Raw genomic sequence first — 20,321 nt, 5'->3', positions numbered from 1 at the left:
TCCAGAACCTTCAACTTTTTCTGCTGTAACCACTGGAGGGTCAACTTGGCCTTGTGCTCAGGGTCACTGTCATGCTGGAACGTCCAAGAGCGTCCCATGCGCAGCTTTCGTGCAGAAGAATGCAAATTGTCTGCCAGTATTTTCGATAACATGCTGCATTCATATAACCATCAATTTTCACAAGATTCCCCGTGCCTTTAGAGCTCACACACCCCCAAACATCAGTGAGCCGCTACCACCATGCTTCACAGTGGGGATGGTATTCTTTTCACTATAGGCCTTGTTGACCCCTCTCCAAACATAGCACTTATGGTTGCGAATTAGGGCTCGTCACTCCAAATTACAGTGTCAAGGTGTTGTCGGGCATATTGTAACCGGGCTTTTTTGTGGCATTTGCGCAGTAAAGGCTTCTTTCTGGCAACTCGACCATGCAGCTCATTTTTGTTCAAGTATCGTCATATTGTGCTCCTTGAAACAACCACACCGTCTTTTTCCAGAGCAGCCTGTATTTCTCCTGAGGTTACCTGTGGGTTTTTCTTTGTATCCCGAACAATTCTTCTGGCAGTTGTGGCTGAAATCTTTCTTGGTCTACCTGACCTTGGCTTGGTATCAAGAGATCCCTGAATTTTCCACTTCTTAATAAGTAACTGAACAGTACTGACTGGTATTTTCAAGGCTTTGGATATCTTTTTATATCCTTTTCCATCTTTATAAAGTTCCATTACCTTGTTGCATAGGTCTTTTGACAGTACTTTTCTGCTCCCCATGGCTCAGTGTCTAGCCTGCTCAGTGCATCCATGTGAGAGCTAACAAACTCATTGACTATTTATACAAAGACACTAATTGCAATTTAAAAAGCCACAGGTGTGGGAAATTAACCTTTAATTGCCATTTAAACCTGTGTGTGTCACCTTGTGTGTCTGTAACAAGGCCAAACATTCAAAGGTATGTAAACTTTTGATCAGGGCCATTTGGGTGATTTCTGTTATCATTATGATTTAAAAAGGAGCCAAACAACTATGTGATAATAAATGGCTTCATATGATCACTATCCTTAAATAAAACACAGTTTTTTTGCATGATCAGTCATATTTTCAAAATTAAAGCCAAAATTTCACAATTTCTGCCAGGGTATGCAAACTTTTGAGCACAACTGTATATTACTTGAGTCACCATTCACTTTTATTGGACCTTTTTCTTTTCCATAAAATGAAAGTGAATAGTGACTGAGGCTGCCTATCTGCCTAACATTTCCTTTTATGTTCCAAAGCTGTGTTGAGATGTGTTTCTAACTACAATACCCATAATGCTTCCTGGTGTGATACGTCACGGGATGTGTCGTGCATGTGAGGCGCAAGGCTGTGAGAAAGTTGTTGTGTGTGTAAAGTTCTGTTACGAGCGGTTACGAATAATAAAACCTCCCTGGAAATCCACACTCTATGTACATGAATACGTGACAAAATCCATGTGGGTTTGGAACAGCCTGTGGTAGGGGTGAGCAATCAAAGACAGAATTTTTATTTTTGGGTAAACAAAAGAATATTTCTGAATTGGCAGACCAGAAACACATATACAGACAAATGTACTGCTTGCAAACCACATGTCTCACCCGGATGGCTGTGTTGTTGTCGTCAGTAAGAGTGTCAGACACCTCCAGGTGACCCTCCTCTACCACTTTCTGCAGAACCATTCGGAAAGTACCAATCAACCTGTAAAAAAAAAAAAAAAAAAAAAGTCAAGCAGACTTAGTTTAACACTACACTCTCTCCCTTTTGCCTGGCCTGAACCAGACAGCTTGTAAAGGTGGTCTGGTGAGTGGTGGTCACATTGAAGGGGACACACAGTAACAGCTACAAAGTGCATGTGAAAAAGAGAAACACAGTGAAAATCATGCACACAACCAGACCCTATAAAATTATCAAATATATGAAAATATGCAAAATGCATAAAAACACGATGTATGCAAAGTTGTCACCTAAGAATATCATGGGATTCTACATGTACAACAAAATCTTTAAAGGTTAGCCATGTAATTTCTGTGCATCTAGCATAAAAAAAATGGAACTGCAAAAACAACACACACACACACACAGGCATGCACGCACACACACACGTTGGTGCAGCTAACATTATGAGGACTCTCCATAGACATAATGATTTTTATACTGTACAAACTATAGATTCTATCCCCAAACCCTAACCCTACCCCTAAACCTAACCCTCGTTTAGTATGTTTAATAAGCCATTTTCCTTGTGGGGACCGCTGGTGAACTCAGGTTTTACTATCCTTGTGGGGACATTTCGGGACAGTGTTCGATAAAGGTAAAGAAATGGCAGCTTTGTGACTGACTGTGGACCAGCACACGGTGTGCATGCATCCACGGGTGAATAATTCACTGATCCTGGATCAGGTTCTGGCTCCCGATCAACTTTTCTAAAGACCACACATATATTATTGATCCTCTGAACAAACAACAGACAATTGACTTTCATCTACTCCATAATTTACGGCACCCTGCCTTGTCAAGTCACTACTCTTTTGTTGGGGACATCAGAACTGGAGAATTCATGCCCTTTGGCTGAGTGTGAGTGTGTTTAGAGAGGCATAAAGGAAAAAACAGAGACAGAGGAAGCCCCCTACTAAAAATTTGGCGCAATTATCTAAACATCTGCAGTATTTTTAAAACTAAACCAATATAGTAATAGGAAATCCCATTCTCTAGTTTCTCATTCTTTGAAAGATTTGTTTTTTAACTGAAAGCACTGCAGTCTATGTCAACTTTACAGAATTATTTCATCTCAGCAATCCACTTAAATGCTTGCCTATTGTCATCTTTGCCTATTGGGTCAGTTTCCTAAGAAATGGCCTCATGCAAGCAAAGTCAGGTAGACATCTGCAAGGTCACCACCTAGTGGTCAGTTGGAAATGAAACAACAACAGCAATTAATTCATTTTATTTTTGAAGTCCATTACATTTTCTCCATTCATGCCAGGATCAAATATGGACATTATCTCCCCAGGTATGTTCATCTCTAATGTATTACCTCAAAGGTAAGTGACAGTTTTTCAGCTACAGATCATTGGTCTGCACAACAACCTGGCGAACAGTATGCAAACATTAGGATATCACATGGTGTTTGTTGCTGTGATCAGCTACAGTAAGTAATGCATATCATGGATATAAATTACATCTGTAACTAACAAACAAATAGTTAATGGCATCTCAATTATTTATGTAACATATACCTCTTTCTACATAGTGGTCTATTTACAGGTGACAAAAGATGTCTTAGTGTCACATAAATCGGATCTCTGTTTGTAATAACACAAAACAAAGCATCAATTGTGTACCTCAATTAAATGACTTGGCTAATAATCTCAATAACAAAGAAAATCATGGTAGATTTTCTACTGCCACACAGCACAGCTGTCTGCTTACTTAGTCATTCATTCCATACAGTCAGACCTGTTGAAATGGAACTGATTTAGATTAGAAGAGACATCAGACCAATTCTGAAGTGAGAGCAACAGAGAATCCTTAAACATCCATGATAATCTGAAATCTCACTCAATTTAAAATCTGACTCATCCCAGCAAAATGCCAGGAAGTTAGCCATATACTATATATACAGGCACACGCTGATGCCTTCATCGGCAGGCATGTCACACCTTGTCAGGACAGAGAATTTACACGTCACTCAGTGGACAAGAGCTGATAATGGCTGTCAGACATCCACCACCTCTATAGAAAGGCAGTGAATGGAAACACACCACAACACTTCAACGGAATAAGAGCAGTGGGAGGAAAACTTAAAAGAGTGAATACTGACAGGTACAAGTATAGGAAAAACAGGAGTACTGCATCCCTTTAATAAGTTTCTAGAAAACAATGTAAAAGAAAGTCATGGCGTGTGAGTAGTGTTGAGTTTATATGAGCACAATCTCATAAAAAAAACTAAAAAAAAACTTGACTGTGGCAACCTTTTTGCAAAATGATATTTCTTGGTTACTTACACATATTATGGCAGTTCCAAGGTGAACTGTCCATTGAGTAATTCTAAAAACGAGTAAAACTTTTTCCCAAACAGATGAGGTTTTTAAGGGAAATGCTCTAACAAGTTTTAAATCAACAAAAATTACCTCCCTACCCCTAAACCTAAACCTAACCGATTATGTCATAAAAAGCAAATGTGAGATTAAAAACAGATGAGGTTTAAAGGTTAATGCTCTATAAAATTTTAAATCAACAAAACCTACCTCCTTACCTTAAACTTAAACCTGACCGATACTGTCATAAAAAGCAAACGTGAGATTAAAAACAAACTTGTTGAAGCAACCATGTCATGCTGTGGTGCTTCTACGGTATGACTCTTTTGGTTCATGTGTTGATTTGCATGCTCTTAAGGTCTCATACCCGGTCATTGTAATCGCAATTGCAACGCTCTATCAGTTGAGTTATTGTGTAATTTGATCACACCCAAACTAATTTGTAAATGTAGTTGCTAATGTAATGCAAACGCTAAAATGTATCACCTTACAAGTCATGCAATATAGCAAAAGTGCTTTGATGTTATAAGACAGCATTGTGTGGGGAACAGGTCAAAAAGCAATTGTGAATGAACTGTTATTCTGCCCCTTTAATCATTGTTGCTTACGCGCCTATTGTTTATTTCACTAGAACACTGTGGCGATACATACAACAAGCAATGTAAAAATCATTTTGAAACATGGTTCTATGAGACCAGGTTGAGAGTAACTGACTAAAAGTAGCTATAAAATATCTAAAAGATGCTTCTACCTTTACTACATTCTTGGAGTGACAGAAGTTCTGCTATTTTCAATAAAAAGCTTCTTTTTCCAACAAATTGTGTTTTTTGTCACACTGGATTATGCACACAGCTCTACAGTCAAGGGAGTTGAGGTAAATTTTAAATGCGCTTGTTGATCTAACCAGTCCAGAATAGTGTGTTTACCACCGTGGTTGCTGCTGTAAATGTGCACTTGCTGCTCTTAAGTGCTAAGTGGCGCTATATAATATCGCCCAACACTGCCCCAACAAAGACCAACAAACTTTATGTGTTGTTTGCTTTTAAAGAAGGCGACTAAAAAGTAAGAGGTTGTGGATGAAGCCCTGGTCATTCAGTGTGAGAGACAAGGAGCTGGTGTATATGCGATTAATTTAAGTAAGGGATAATGTACAGTCAGCCGGTTTTTATCGCAAAATAAACCCTGACAGTGTGATCAGGATTACCCTGAAGAGGTTTATTTTGCAATAAACAACCGGCTGACTGTACATTATCTCGCTTATTACACGGCTACTAACCCAATAAATAAATAAATGTACAATTATATATTTATTTGCGTTGAAATTATGTGAAAAGAAAGAAATCACTAAACAGCTGAATTCCAACACCGGTTTGCGTCACAGTTCTGTTGGTGTTTATTTAGCAAAAATTACAATCTGTTGTTCATTATCCAGCTTATTACAAGACTTCTTGACAAATAAATAAATGGGCATGAAACATTGATATTAGTTGAAATTATTTTATTATCTTACTTGTAGAGATCGCATAGTAATATGAGAAGTAGGAAAGATGACTCGCAATATCCTGATATAATTCTGATATGACGTAATCCCCAGATGTGCAGTTGTTACTCAGAAATATCAGACCGTTAGATGGTGCCATTGACCAATCAGAATTGAGTATTCCAGAGAGCCGTATACTAAATATTTTTAAAGCCGTTATTTTAACGAGTGACTGTTTGCACTACGTGTTAATTGCAATGCCCACACAGCCTGACTATTTGCCTGAATATGTACAGTAGCATTGGAAAGTATGATGCATGTTAGCAAATCGGTTCATTCGAATTGACGAGGTTCAAAAACGATTCACAGATTCATTCACCCAGCGCAGCACTTTATAGTACATATTTAAGCTCTATTCATAGCCTTGCTTCACTTAATGCCTTTTTTAGATTCATTAAGGGCTGTGGATACAATAATCCTCAACTCAATACTTTACAGCATATGTATTGAATAATTAATCTTAAACAGAAGGCAGTCTATAGACAGATACTTCAATAGTTTAAGGCAATTTGAGTTCATATAGGAAATTTATTGATTTCGCATACCTGTTAGTGAAGACTTTGCTGTAATTAAACACCTGGATCTCCAGCATCTCGTTGCCGTCCACTTGACTCCCGATTGGCCATCGAAACACCTGGAAAACAAATCAAGCAAAGCAAAAATCTATCTGTTCAATTTTTTTTAAACAGAATTGACTATTTGTAGACTTTCCAGGCTCATTATCCATGCTTTATCACGCCATGAGCAATGATATAACAAAACAAGTCTAAAATCAGGGACTGTGACTGTATATATCAAACCCAAACAAGTCTGGTATCTGAATAATTACTGATAATTCTATAAACCCCAAACTATAATCTCTAAAGATAAACAACATTAATAACACAACTGGAAATGAACTCAAATAAAGGCAGTTTAGAGACATTGATATTCTGTCATGCATAGTGGTTAATCGTAGCAACAGAATTATTTTTGAAATGTCAGATGATTTTTCCTTTATTTACACAAAATATAATACAACAGACACAGTGTCAAGCTGAATTATAATGGTGTTTAACTGTTAATTATTATTAACTTTCTTTCTGTATCATAATCAATGATAGAACAGATCTTAATACACTACTGTAAGTCCATTTACAGATGCATCACTTGCCTTTAACATCCAGTGCAATAATTTAATGCTAATTCAGACCACATTTCAGACCCGTTAGGCATTTCAGTATAAAGATTATATAGGATATTGAAGGACAACCCACGTCCATGTCCTTTTCAATTCATTGGTGCAATCTAATACTCTGTGGGAGTCTTTTCTGGTGCTGGGCTTGTATCAGTAGGATGATCCATTAGCTTGCTCCTGATCCCAGAACATGGACTCCCATCTGGCACACTGATCTATACAGACAAAGTGGCTGCCCTCAGGGATGCTGAGCAATTCTGTTTCACTCCGATTATACAGAACAGTGGTACTCTAACGCCAGGCTATGGGACCACAATACTTCTTGCCAAATCAATCAGTGCAGAGCAGAGACAGGGCAGGATCCTCTGACTTGGGGAATGGAATGCATATTATGTTGTTTTTTTGTTTATAAAGTAACAGAGACACTAGAGAAAAAGTAGATTGCAGTGGACCCCCGTGTCTTTCTCTATGAAAGACAAAGTCTGCAGTAACTATAATGAAGAACCACTGAGCGGTAAAAACAAATTTAATATGAAAAAAATAACAACATCCAGTAATAAGGCTAATAGATTCATCAATATGCTAAAATGCTCAGATGAACGGGCAGATGATGAATAATACATTCTTAAACACTCCTGATCTAAAGGGCTAATGATACAATTACACCTTACGTCCAGAAACACGTAAATGTACATATACCAGAAGATCAAGGTTTGGCTGGTTAGCCTGGAGTCAGTTAGCTCCTGCTAGTAGATGCTGAAATGTGTACCATTATGTGGGCAAAAAGCATGTTTCTCTATTGACAGCCATTCAAGTAGCCATTAATTCTGATTAAATCAATAGTAAATTGCAAAATGCACTATATTATAGTAGATGTGTCACCAGTGAACAATTTATTTTGGAGGGCTGCAAAGAGTTTTAATATAGGAGGATCAGTCGCATGGTATTTATTAGTGATTTGCTCAAACAATTGTCTGCAAATGCTGTTGAATAGCTCTCTAGGCATTTTAGCCCTATTTACAAAAAACAAACACATACAATCACATATTTCAAACAAACAAATTGGAAATGTTCACAGCTTGTTGTCAATGTCCTATGCCAATGAGGCCTACTCAAGGAAATACCGCATTTAAGAATCTAAGTGAAACTTAATGAAAACACAGTTTGCGGGTAATGACATGATATTATTAACCACACACACATTCAGCAAACTTCTGTCAATTTCACACCCACGTCTTTAATTCCAAACATATAAGGTTCAATTGTCTATTTGAATGTAATGGGTTCTCTTCACAGTATGGGCTGTTAATGTGATGAGAGACACGATTTGCACGAGAGAGGGAGAGATGGGTGCTAGATGCATGTTTAGGAGTACAGCTGAACATTTTATAAAGCTAAAGAGAAAAAACAGGGACACAATAGGGTCTCAAAAGGAAAAAAATGGCATGTGTGGAAAATGTGAAGTCCTGCAGAACACTAAAGGCTAAACGGTTCAGTGCCTTTTACTGACAGTTTCTTTTCGATCCAATATCAAATACTATCAAGGCCAATATAACTGATATAAATACTGATACAGATACCTCTATTAAAAATGTAAAATTTTTGTGATGTCTGAGAATAAAATTGTTAATTACACACATTTAACACTAAAAAGTCATTTTTAACACAAATTGTCATAACTTATCAGTATTTTTGTTTTCCATTTATTAACAACATTGATAGAACATGATTAAAGGATTAGTTCACCCAAAAATTCAGTCATTGTTTACTGACCCCTGTGTTGTTATAACCCCATATAACTTTCTTTCTTTTTCTTAATACAAAGGGAGAAATTGTGAAAAAAAAAACAAAACGTTGTGCTCAGTGATGTCATACAATGGCAATTTATGGTGACCACCTCTTCAAGCTTCAAAAGGACACAAAAGTATAATTCAGGAGTCTAATAAATTATTCCATGAGACTCATGTCTTGTTCTGAAGGAATACGATAAGGTTTGGTGAGACACAAACCGAAATCTGATGTATTATTTAGTGAAAATCTTCAACGATCGTTGTTCTCCTGTGCGCATTCGCACTTCTGTGCAAGTTTTAGAGCTCCTTGCACAAGAGCAGAGCACTGCAGCCGCTCGCAAGGTGGGGCATTCAATTGAAAACTTGTTTTGTTTTTCAACAAGACCACCAGTGATATTAACAACAGAAAACACAATATGGCTGCACACAAACAAGAGAACAAAACTTACAAAACATGTATGAATAGTTTGTAGTTGAAAAATAGATGGATTTCTATGCCCAGAACCGGAGAGAAAGGCGGATGGAGTGGGAATGTCCATCACCTCTTCTCCATTCTGAACCTGTGTGTGTGTGTGTGTGTGTGTGTGTGTGTGTGGGTGTGTGTGTGTGTGGGTGGGTTTGGGTGGTTTACGAGGACATTTTTTTAGGGTTACAAACTGGTAATTACAAGGGAAAACTCAGCAAAAAAAGAAATGTCCCTTTTTCAGGACACTGTCTTTTAAAGATAATTTTGTAAAAATCCACATAACTTTACAGATCTTTATTGTAAAGGGTTTAAACAATGTTTTCCATGCTTGTTCAATGAACCATAAACAATTAATGAACATGCACCTGTGGAACAGTCGTTAAGACACTAACAGCTTACAGACGGTAGGCAATTAAGGTCACAGTTATAAAAACTTAGCACACTAAAGAGACCTTTCTACTGACTCTGAAAAACACCAAAAGAAAGATGCCCAGGGCCCTTGCTCATCTGTGTGAACGTGCCTTAAGCATGCTGCATGGAGGCATGAGGACTGCAGATGTGGCCAGGGCAATAAATTGCAATGTCCATACTGTGAGATGCCTAAGACAGCGCTACATGGAGACAGGAAGGACAGCTGATCATCCTCGCAGTGGCAGACCACATGTTACAACACCCGCACAGGATCGGTACAACTGAATATCACACCTGCGGGACAGGTACAGGATGGCAACAACAACTGCCCGAGTTACACCAGAAACGCACAATCCCTCCATCAGTGCTCAGACTGTCAGCAATAGGCTGAGAGAGGCTGGACTGAGGGCTTGTAGGCCTGTTGTAAGGCAGGTCCTTACCAGACATCACCTGTAACAATGTTGCATATGGGCACAAAGCCACTTTTGCTGGACCAGACAGGACTGGCAAAAAGTGCTCTTCACTGACAAGTCGCGGTTTTGTCTCACCAGGGGTGATGGTCGGACTCTAATTTATCATCGAAAGAATGAGCGTTACACTGAGGTCTGTACTCTGGAGCGGGATCGATTTGGAGGTGGAGGATCCATCATGGTCTGGGCCGGTGTGTCACAGCATCATTGGACTGAACTTGTTGTCAATGCAGGCAATCTCAAAACTGTGCGTTACAGGGAAGACATCCTCCTCCCTCATGTGGTACCCTTCCTGCAGGCTCATCCTGACATGACCCTCCAGCATGACAATGCCACCAACCATAATGCTCATTCTGTGCATGATTTCCTACAAAACAGGAATGTCAGTGTTCTGCCATGGTCAGCAAAGAGCCCGGATCTCAATCCCACTGAGCATGTCTGGGACCTGTTGGATCGGAGGGTGAGGGCTAGGGCCATTCCCCCCAGAAATGTCCGGGAACTTGCAAGTGTCTTGGTGGAAGAGTGGGGTAACATCTCACAGCAAGAACTGGCAAATCTGGTGCAGTCCATGAGGAGGAGATGCACTGTAGTACTTAATGCAGTTGGGGCCAGTTGCACCAGCTATACGTACATTACAACTTAGCCTAGATGTGGCTTAAATGGGCACTAAGTCACAATGTACGTGCTACTAAATATTTGAGCATTGCACCATTAAACGTAGGTAGGACATAACCCTACATATAAACGAAATATTTACGGAAGCCTCCAACAGGAGTAACGGATGGAATAAATAAGCAGATTCATTTAATGACATCAATGAGCTCATGTTTTGTGTGACAGGCTTCAATCCTTTCGACACATATGATGATGTTGGCATTTACACTCATGTACATTTACTAGAGAGAGAAAAAATAAACGTACTTTTAAGCATCTCTTCAGCATGAAACCGTTCAAACGATGCAGTTTTCAGGGTGCATGTCAAGTTTCAACATATACGAAATATATAAGATATTAAAATGAATAAATGTCTATTTTTGCAGCCTGTTGTATTAGTATTTATTTATCACCCCTTATTTATTTTAGATACAGTTCCTATTTATTGTTATTTACACAGGGCAAATATACTATTTATCAAATGTAGCTACTTGTATTACATATCATATTTTAATGGGGATATAATTTATTACATCTGACAGTTACATGAGCAAACAAGGTTTGAACATCAGCCATAACAAGATAAAACTGAACTGCACAGCTTTTTAACAGTTCTGTGTACAAATTTGAAGGCTGCTTATTGAATAAATACAGGTAAACGTCATATTATGCGACTACAAATTACTTTACGGAGAGCTTACGACCTACTAGTTAAGTCTTGCTTTAAGAACGGGTGGTGTAACCAAATTAAGCACTGATTATTTACAAACTAACTAGTAGTTACTAAGCCCTTAGTGTGAACTTTACGTCCTAACTTATGTGAGAACTTACGCACAGCTGGTGCAACCCTACCCTGGTGTCCACACCAGATACTGAATGTTACTTTTGATTTTGACCCCCCTTTTGTTCAGGGACACATTATTCAATTTCTGTTAGTCACATGTCTGTGAAACTTGTTCAGTTTATGTCTTATTTGTTCTTTTTAGGTTCATACAAATATTTACACATGTTAAGTTTGCTGAAAATAAAAGCAGTTGAAATTGAGAGGACGTTTCTTTTTTTCTGAGTTTATTATGCTATAAATGTGGTTTATGAGGACATTTCTAGTGTCCCCATAATTCAAAAATCACTTAAAAAAAAACTAAAAAAAACACATACTGAACAATGTTTTTTTTTTAAATGTAAAATGCAGAAAGTTTTTTGTTAGGGTTAGGTTTAGGGGTAGGGGATAGAATCTATAGTTCGTACAGTATAAAAATCATTATGTCTATGGAGAGTCCTCATAAGGATAGCCGCACCAACGTGTGTGTGTGTGTGTGTGTGTGTGTGTGTGACAGACCTCCGTCTGAAGAGGTAGGTAACATATTGGCCAAAAGTCGTTTTAACCAACAAGTGAGGTGCTGGCTTCAATATGTTATCAGAATGATTTTGGACCAGTGCCAGATCATAGCCCCAACTCATGGCGCGAGGCCAAATATAGAAACCAAGTGACCTTGGGTGAACTATCCCTTTAATCAATAAAAACTACAACTGTACAGAGCTATTCTATGTAAATTTCTGCTCATTTTCAAAAGCACAGAAGTATAAATAATTTATATAAGATATTTTTTTTCCCATTCAAAGCTTATACACTCTCATTTTCATGTTAAAGGAACAGTTCACCAAAAAACACACTCATGTTGTCCCAAATTTGTATGACTTTCTTTCTTTCTTATGTGGAACACAAAGGGAGACACTTCAATGAATATTTTGTTCTGTCTTTTCAATGCAATGGCAGTGGATAGTGCCTCAAATCATATTTTTCAAAAGACTTGGAATATGATGCATAAATGGTTCCTTTCTTAAGCTTTAAAGTAAGTCACTATTCATCGCAATTGTATTGAAAAACGACCACGATATTAATAAAAAAAAATCTCCTTTTGTGATTTGCCCATACGGGTCGTACGGGTTTTAACTATTTGAGAAATTATGACAATTTTTTTTGGGTGAATTATTCATTTAAATAACTAATAAAACCATTAATATAAATAAGTATGGTTGATAATTTTATATGAGGACTGATCCTCTCGATACAACATCAAAATCGGAAGTATCAATATTTTTAAGATCGATCCGCCCATTCCTTATACATGTCTTAAACTCTCAACTCCGTTCTTACTACAACAGCTGCAAAGACTGCAGCAAAACTCTGTATGCTCGATCTACAGTGAGGAGCTGCTACAGGTATGTGTTTGCATCAATGGAGTACTGCAGGAATTGTGCAGATTGTTCCTCTTCACGGCCTGAGTTACTGTAAATACCCAAGGGGTAAACTCCAGACAGGCACAGTGAGGATTCTCCCTCAAATCCCTGAGCTCCAGTATCTATATTCACACCCAAAGACAGTGCAGAAAATATGAGGAACAATAAACAAGGAGGAGATGGAGCGGCTTATTATAGAAGAAGGGATAACTAGCAGTGGCAGTGAGGGCTTATTATAAACTCATCTCTACATTTCCCTCGTGTACGTTTGGACTTTATTTTGATTATTACAAAGCTCTAGGTGAGAGGTGGTGCTGACAGTATGCACAAGTATTAAAAAGAATATGCAGAGCAGAAACGTCCTGGTTACTTTCGTAACCTCCATTCCCTGATGGAGGGAACAAGACGTTGTGTCGATATAGTGACACTAGGGGTCACTCTTGGGAGCCCCAAACACCTCTGGTCTTTGATAAAAGGCCAATTAAAATTGGCGAGTGGTATTTGCATAACACTCCCCTGAACATATGGGTATAAAAGGAGCTGGTATGCAACCACTCATTTAGGTTTTGTGCTGAGGAGCTGAGACAAGGTCCTGGCCATTTCAGCGGGTAGTCCAGCATTGTGGCAGGGGGGACACAATGTCTCGTTCTCTCCATCAGGGAACAGAGGTTACGAAAGTAACCAGGACGTTTCCTATCTGTCACTCACTCGAAGTTGTGTCGATGTAGTGACACTAGGGGTCACTATACGAAACGCCACAACTGGCAGAACTGTGTTACGTGAACTGGCGGTGTGTGACGGGCAGACCACTGTGTGCCTCGTAGCCAGCGCACCTGGCCGACATGTAACCTCCCCCAACGCTGTTATGAGTGTCGAACGACCCTCTGGGAACAAGTCGACTGCCCAAAAGAAAGAGACAGGCTAGCCCAGTCGTGGCCTCTTATCCTCCCCCCCCCCCCCCCAAAAAAAGAGTGAAATTTGTTAACCGACTGGGGCCACCAGGTCTACGTAGGGGGGGTGTCCCTCCCAAGGGGAAGACACCGCGGAGACCACACCCCGCCTGGGGGGGGTATTTTGAGTGGAAATACATCACATGGTCTTGCCGAGCCTTGTCGGAAGTATGTCATGTGGAGAAGTCCCATGGTAGGTCCTACCCTACGTGGGAGGAGTTTCTACAAACATGGTGACTGGGGCAGAGGGTCCTCTGCCCAAGGAAGACACAGTTTACCAACAGGGAAACAAATTAGCGGAAGATATACGTCGCATGGGGTTATCTATGGGGAACCAACAAATGCGGAGCACCTACCCCAGTACAGGGCTTATTTAGCACATGTACTGTGCCGGCAGCAAGTTTCTCCGCAAACTCATCTGCCACAGGGCTCGGAGAAATTCATCCAGGGAACACAGTTTGTGAACACTACTGGAAGTCAACAGCGCACGTCTTCAGCTCAGGGGAGGTGAAAGGTGCTATGCACAAGCGATACACCCGGCCAGCTGTCACGGACTTACCTGCTTGTGCCTGCCACTACACGGGACGAAACCGGTTCCACCTGGAGATTGTAGAACCTCGCAAAGGTGTTGGGTGTTGCCCAGCCCGCTGCTCTGCAAATGTCTGTTATAGAGGCGCCACTGGTCAAGGCCCAGGAGGCCACCACACTCCTGGTAGAATGGGCTCGTAGCCCTGCCGGGGGCGGCACGTCCTGAGTGTGATATGCCATTGCTATGGCGTCAATGACCCAGTGGGCGATCCACTGCTCGGAGACAGCGCTTCCTTTCCACTGTCCACCAAAGCAGATAAAGAGCTGCTCAGAGACTCTAAAGCTCTTCATGCGTAAAGCGCGCACCGGACACAGCAATGACAGGGCTGGGTCTGTCTCCTCCTGGGGCAGCGCTTGCAGGTTCACCACCTGATCCCTAAAAGGGGTCGTGGGAACCTTGGGCACATAGCCCGGTCGGGGTCTCAGGATCTCACGTAAGTAGCCCGGACCAAACCCCAGGCAGGATTCGCTGACAGAGAACGCTTGCAGGTCTCCTACCCTCTTGATGGAAGTGAGCGCAGTCAGGAGGGCAGTCTTTAAAGATAGTGCCTTAAGCTCAGCTGACTGCAGGGGCTCAAAAGGTGGCTCTCTGTAGACCCTGAAGAACTACAGAGAGGTCCCATGAGGGAATGAGGCACAGTCTGAAGGGATTCAACCTCCTGGCACCTCTCAGGAACCTGATGATCAGGTCGTGCTTCCCTAAGGACTTACAGTCCACTGTGTCGTGGTGTGCCGCTATAGGGGCTACATACACCTTCAAGGTGGAGGGGGACAGCCGCCCTTCCAACCTCTCCTGCAGGAAGGAAAGCACCGATCTAACTGCGCATCTCTGTCGGTCTTCACGTCGAGAAGAACACCACTTAGCGAACAGACGCCACTTCAAGGCATACAGGTGCCTCGTAGAGGGGGCCCTAGCCTGAGTGATCGTATCTACCACCACGGGTGGTAGGCCACTTAAGTCTTCCGTGTCCCATCCAGGGGCCAGACATGGAGATTCCAGAGGTCTGGTCGTGGGTGCCAGATGGTGCGCTGTCGCAAGAAGTGTGAGGTCCGAGAACCACGTCTGGGTGGGCCAGGAGGGTGCTACCAGGATGACCTGCTCCTCGTCCTCCCTGACCTTGCACAGGGTCTTTGCAAGTAGGCTCACTGGGGGAAACAGTATTTGCATATTTGTGTAGTCCAGGGGGCCAGCTGTGTGCCAGCGCGTCTATACCGAGAGGTGCCTCAGTCAGGGCGTAACAGAGAGGGCAGTGGGAGGATTCTCAGGAAGTGAACAGGTCTACCTGTGCCTGCCTGAATTGACTCCAAATCAGCTGGACCACCTGAGGGTGGAGTCTCCACTCTCCCCTGAGGGTAACCTGTCGAGACAGCGTGTCCGCTGCAGTGTTGAGGTCGCCTGGGATGTGAGTGGCTCGCAGCGACTTGAGGTGCTGCTGACTCCAGAGGAGGAGACGGCAGGCGAGTTGTGATATACAATGGGAGCGTAAACTGCCTTGACGATTGATGTATGCCACCATTGCCGTGTTGTCTGTCTGAACTAACACATGCTTGCCCTGGATCAATGGCCGAAACCTCAGCAGGGCAAGCAGAATTGCCAACATCTCGAGGCAGTTGATGTGCAAACGTAGCCGCGGGCTCGTCCAGGAGCCGGCGGCTGCGTGCCCGTTGCATACAGCACCCCAGCCCATTTTGGAGGCATCTGTCATAACCACGACGTGCCTGGAGACCTGCTTTAGGGGAACACCTGCCCATAGAAATGTGAGGTGAAGGGCTGAAGAGGCGGTGACAGACCAGCGTGATGGCCACGCAATGTGTCCCACGGTGCCATGCCCATCTCGGGACTCGAGTCTAGAGCCAGTGCAGGTCAGCGCCGACTGTGCGCGCTCGTTCGTGAGGTGCGCCGTCATCGAGACTGAGTCTAACTCCAAGCCGAGAAAAGAGATGCTCTGAACCGGGAGGAGCATGCTCTTTTCCCAGTTGACCCAAAGCCCTAATCGGCTGAGGTGCGAGAGCACCAGGTCCCTGTGCGCACACAACACATCCCGGGAGTGAGCTAAGATTAGCCATTCATCGAGATAGTTGAGGATGCGAATGCCCACTTCCCTTAACGGGGCAAGGGCTGCCTCTGAGACCTTCGTGAAGATGCGAGGGGACAAGGACAGGCCGAAAGGGAGGACCTTGTACTGATACGCCCGACCCTCGAATGCAAACCGCAGGAAGGGTCTGTATCGAGGTAGAATCGAGACGTGGAAGTACGCGTCCATCAAGTCTACCGCCGTGAACCAATCTTGATGCCGGACGCTCGCTAGAATGCGTTTTTGCATCAGCATCTTGAACGGGAGTACTCGCAGGTCCAAGATTGACCGCAACCCACTGCCTTTTTTTAGTACAATGAAGTAGGGATGGTAAAACACCTTCTGGGTGGGCCTCGTCAGACATACCGGTGGGTGGAGCTTCGTGGCGGGGCTGAGCCTGAGGTGCCTCGTATGCCGTGGCCGTGCTGAGTTCAGGGACATCGAAGCACTTACCTGGCTCCTTGTGACCAAGCTTTTCCTCGTGACCCATGGAGACCATCACATTGGGGGCGGATTTGTGCCACAGCTGGGCACACAGGGGCGGGGGGACCGCCGCTGGAGCGCCAAACCTGCCGAAATGGAATGGTGGACGGTGGTCATGATGACAGCTGTGCGCACAGAGTATGTGACCCAGGGAACAAGGAAACCGCTCTTTGCTGAACTCTTGGGTACCGCAGCCATTGGGCATGTGGCGAAATTAAACGAAATGTTAACAAAAGATTCTCCTCCCAGCCCTCCACCGGGGGATGTCCCTGGGTCGCCCGTCTCAGGGGCGATATGAAGACTTTCTCGGGTTCTTGATGGCCGGTGGAGCCAGTGCAGTCACCGCAGGAGGACGCCCTTGGCGAAGAGCAGACAGGGTGTGGGATCTTGAGCTGCGCTGGGGCAGGATGTGCCGGATAGCTTCCGTCTGCTGCTTCACCGCAGAGAACTGCTGGGCAAAGTCCTCGACGTTGTCGCTGAAGAGGCCAACCTGGGAAATGGGGGCGCCAAGGAACCGTGCCTTGTCGGCCTCTCCCATCTCGACCAGGTTGAGCCAAAGGTGGCGCTCCTGGACCAACAAGGTGGACATCGCCCGCCCGAGAGACCGCGGCGTGACCTTTGTCGCCCGGAGGGTGAGGTCAGTCGCCGAGCACAGCTCCTGCATCAATCCCGGGGTGGAACAACCCTCGTGCAGTTCCTTTAGTGCCTTGGCTTGGTGGACTTGCAGGAGAGCCATGGCGTGCAGGGTGGAGGCAGCTTGTCCAGCAACACCGTAGAACTTGGTCGTCAGGGATGACATAAACCTACAGGCCTTGGACGGGAGCTCTGTGGGCATAGGTGCACTGCGGGGGGAAAATCGCTGAATAGCCCTCGGCCGCCCCACCAGAGGGTAATGAGGGCGTGGGAGCTGAAAGATCGGGACCAGGCAGTAAAAGGTGCCTCCCACGACCTTGTCAGCTCCTCGTGCACTTCCGGGAAGAAAGGAACTGGGGCGGGGCGTGGCGTGGCACGAGCCGGCGGACTCATCCGGAAGCCCGATCGGGCAGACGAACGTGCTGAGGAATGGGAGGTCCGTGGGGGGATACCCGGTTGAGGTGGTCCAATTGGGGTCCCCAAATCGCCCCCAGTGCTAGCTGCGCTGGCCTCATACCCGTGGGTAGAAGGACCAGGGAGGAGAGCTGCTGGGGTGGCTTGCTTTCTCACAAAGATACTCTTTTTTAGAATGTACTCTTTTATTTCTGCCGAAGCGCCCAGGGGCGTTCTCTGCAGTGCACCAGTGCAGAGGGGGGAGAAGCCACTGAAATGCGCCATCAGATCCAGCAGAGGTGAATGAACAGTCATGAGAATTCAGCTCAGTGAGCATCGACTGTTCGGCTCCGAAGAGAAAATCTGAATGAGTGGTTGCATACCAGCTCCTTTTATACCCGTATGTTTGGGGGAGTGGTATGCAAATACCACTCGCCAATTTTCATTGGCCTTTTTTCAAAGACCAGAGGTGTTTCGGGCTCCCAAGAGTGACCCCTAGTGTCACTACATTGACACAATGTCGAGTGAGTGACAGATAGGGAACAGAGGTCATCTCTTTAACCTGTTTTATGCTCCCTGTGGATTTTGAAAAAATCAGCTGTCTATTACAAGATGCTACTTCCAATCCAATCATTTCCAAATGGGTAAAATCAAGTCTCAACCTACATTTTTTTTTCTGCATATAGAAGTAAAATGGATTTCGTATTGGAAGCTTTCAAACAACATTTATTTTAGACTTTAAGATGCTGTTTCTAATAAGACTTTAAGCAAAATATAAAGCAGTCATATACACTCAAAAACAAAACAAAGGCATTACTACACATGCATAATATACAGTACACATATTACAACCTTTTGCTGATATTGTATGTAATTGATGGTGTTACAGCTTATTATACTTGTATAATAAATGAACATACAGATTATTGCGTGAAAGTGTAATCATCTGAGTATAACTGAGTTTGTTGCCAACAATTACGAACAATACTGTAACAATCAGGACCTGCATATCCAACATGATCTCACAAGATCCACCAGATTTGTCACAATAGTACGAGGTGGCAAATTCGTACCAATTCGTTCAAATTATTCACCCACCAATGAGAGACACTTCTCTAGTGTCCTTGTAGTTCAGGATGTGGCGTGTAAATCCAAAACTGTGTTTTCGTAACTTTGACACCAACTTTAACCCAAACCCCATCCCTAAACATAACCATAGAGTGTAACATTTTACCCTACCCAGAGCGTAAACATATACATGATATTAATGTTAAAAGGCCTGATGTGTAATATGGAAGAAAGTGACACTTCCGTGTTCCGAACGCATGTTCGTACAGCGTATGTGATTGGTTGATCTGTAAGTCATACATTTTCGTACGAATGAAGTCATTAGATATATTTTTGTAACATAGCATTTGTAACACCCTCTCTACACCGGACACGAGCAATATCACAGCGTGTCGCAACAGCTTAAAGCTTGTCTACACTGGGTGCGCCGAAAAGAACATTCTAAACTGTTTATTTGTCTTGTTGGCAGGGGTAGTGTCAGCGCGTAGAGTGCAAAATGTCCATTTACTGTCGGTGCTCACATCTGGTGAAGACATGTTGTTAGAAGTCAATGATGTACTTCAGGCTCACAGTTTCTCACCATGACTCATTAACCCCAAGAATAAAAATTAATTGGACAAAAAAAAAAAAAAAAAAAAAAAGCATGACATGTGCATTCATTTTTTTTGCCATATGTACAGTACATAGCAATAAAAAAATTAATCTGAGAATATTTAATGAACTGCTGTACAGCTGAGATAGAGTCATATTTGTATTGCATGTGTAATTCACATTAGTTCTTCTAAAAAATAAAGTTCTTCTACAAATAAATTAGATATCACAAAGAAAGGCCTGCAATGTACAGTAAGATTATTTGATGTTCACTTTGAAAAATGCATATGAAAAACCTTAAAAAGCCCTTAAAGATATCTATAGAAGAAATATAAAAGAGTTCAGGACAGATTGTGGAATATTCTTGTTTGGAACGTGTTTGTCCATCAAAAACACACTTCTCTCCCCAGTCTATGGTCTGCACTTATATAGTGCCTTTTTTTAACCTTAGCGGTTCCAAAGCACTGTGACTCACACTGTGACTCATTCACCCATTCACACACACCAATGATGGCAGAGCTGCCATGCAGGGCACTAGCCTGCCATTGGGGCAAATTGGGGTTCAGTGTCTTGCCCAAGGACACTTCAGCATGTGGAGTCATGTGGGCTGGGAATTGAACTGCTAACTCTGTGATTAGTGGCCAACCTGCTCTACCACCTGAGCCACAGCCTCCCCAGTCTAGTGCCAAGAGGTTTAAGCTCAGAAAACTGGCATTACAGATTCATTCAGTGTCTTGAATGAC

The 20,321-nt window shown here is 42.9% G+C and overlaps 1 protein-coding gene across 1 annotated transcript in view; it reads right to left on the bottom strand.

Moving 5' to 3' along the window:
* The window catches only part of LOC127456703 (otoferlin-like), a 114,942-nt gene that overhangs the window by 76,957 nt on the left and 17,664 nt on the right, over positions 1-20,321 (bottom strand). Inside the window, exons 3-4 of the mRNA XM_051725201.1 lie at positions 6,134-6,222; positions 1,610-1,709 (exon numbers count right to left, since the gene is read on the bottom strand). Of these exons, the coding sequence (XP_051581161.1) occupies positions 1,610-1,709; positions 6,134-6,222 (189 nt within the window). The remainder of the gene's footprint in view (positions 1-1,609; positions 1,710-6,133; positions 6,223-20,321) is intronic.

This window comes from Myxocyprinus asiaticus, chromosome 19, assembly GCF_019703515.2.
Source record: "Myxocyprinus asiaticus isolate MX2 ecotype Aquarium Trade chromosome 19, UBuf_Myxa_2, whole genome shotgun sequence".
NCBI lineage: Eukaryota > Metazoa > Chordata > Actinopteri > Cypriniformes > Catostomidae > Myxocyprinus > Myxocyprinus asiaticus.
This window is presented reverse-complemented; position numbering and strand designations above follow the sequence as displayed.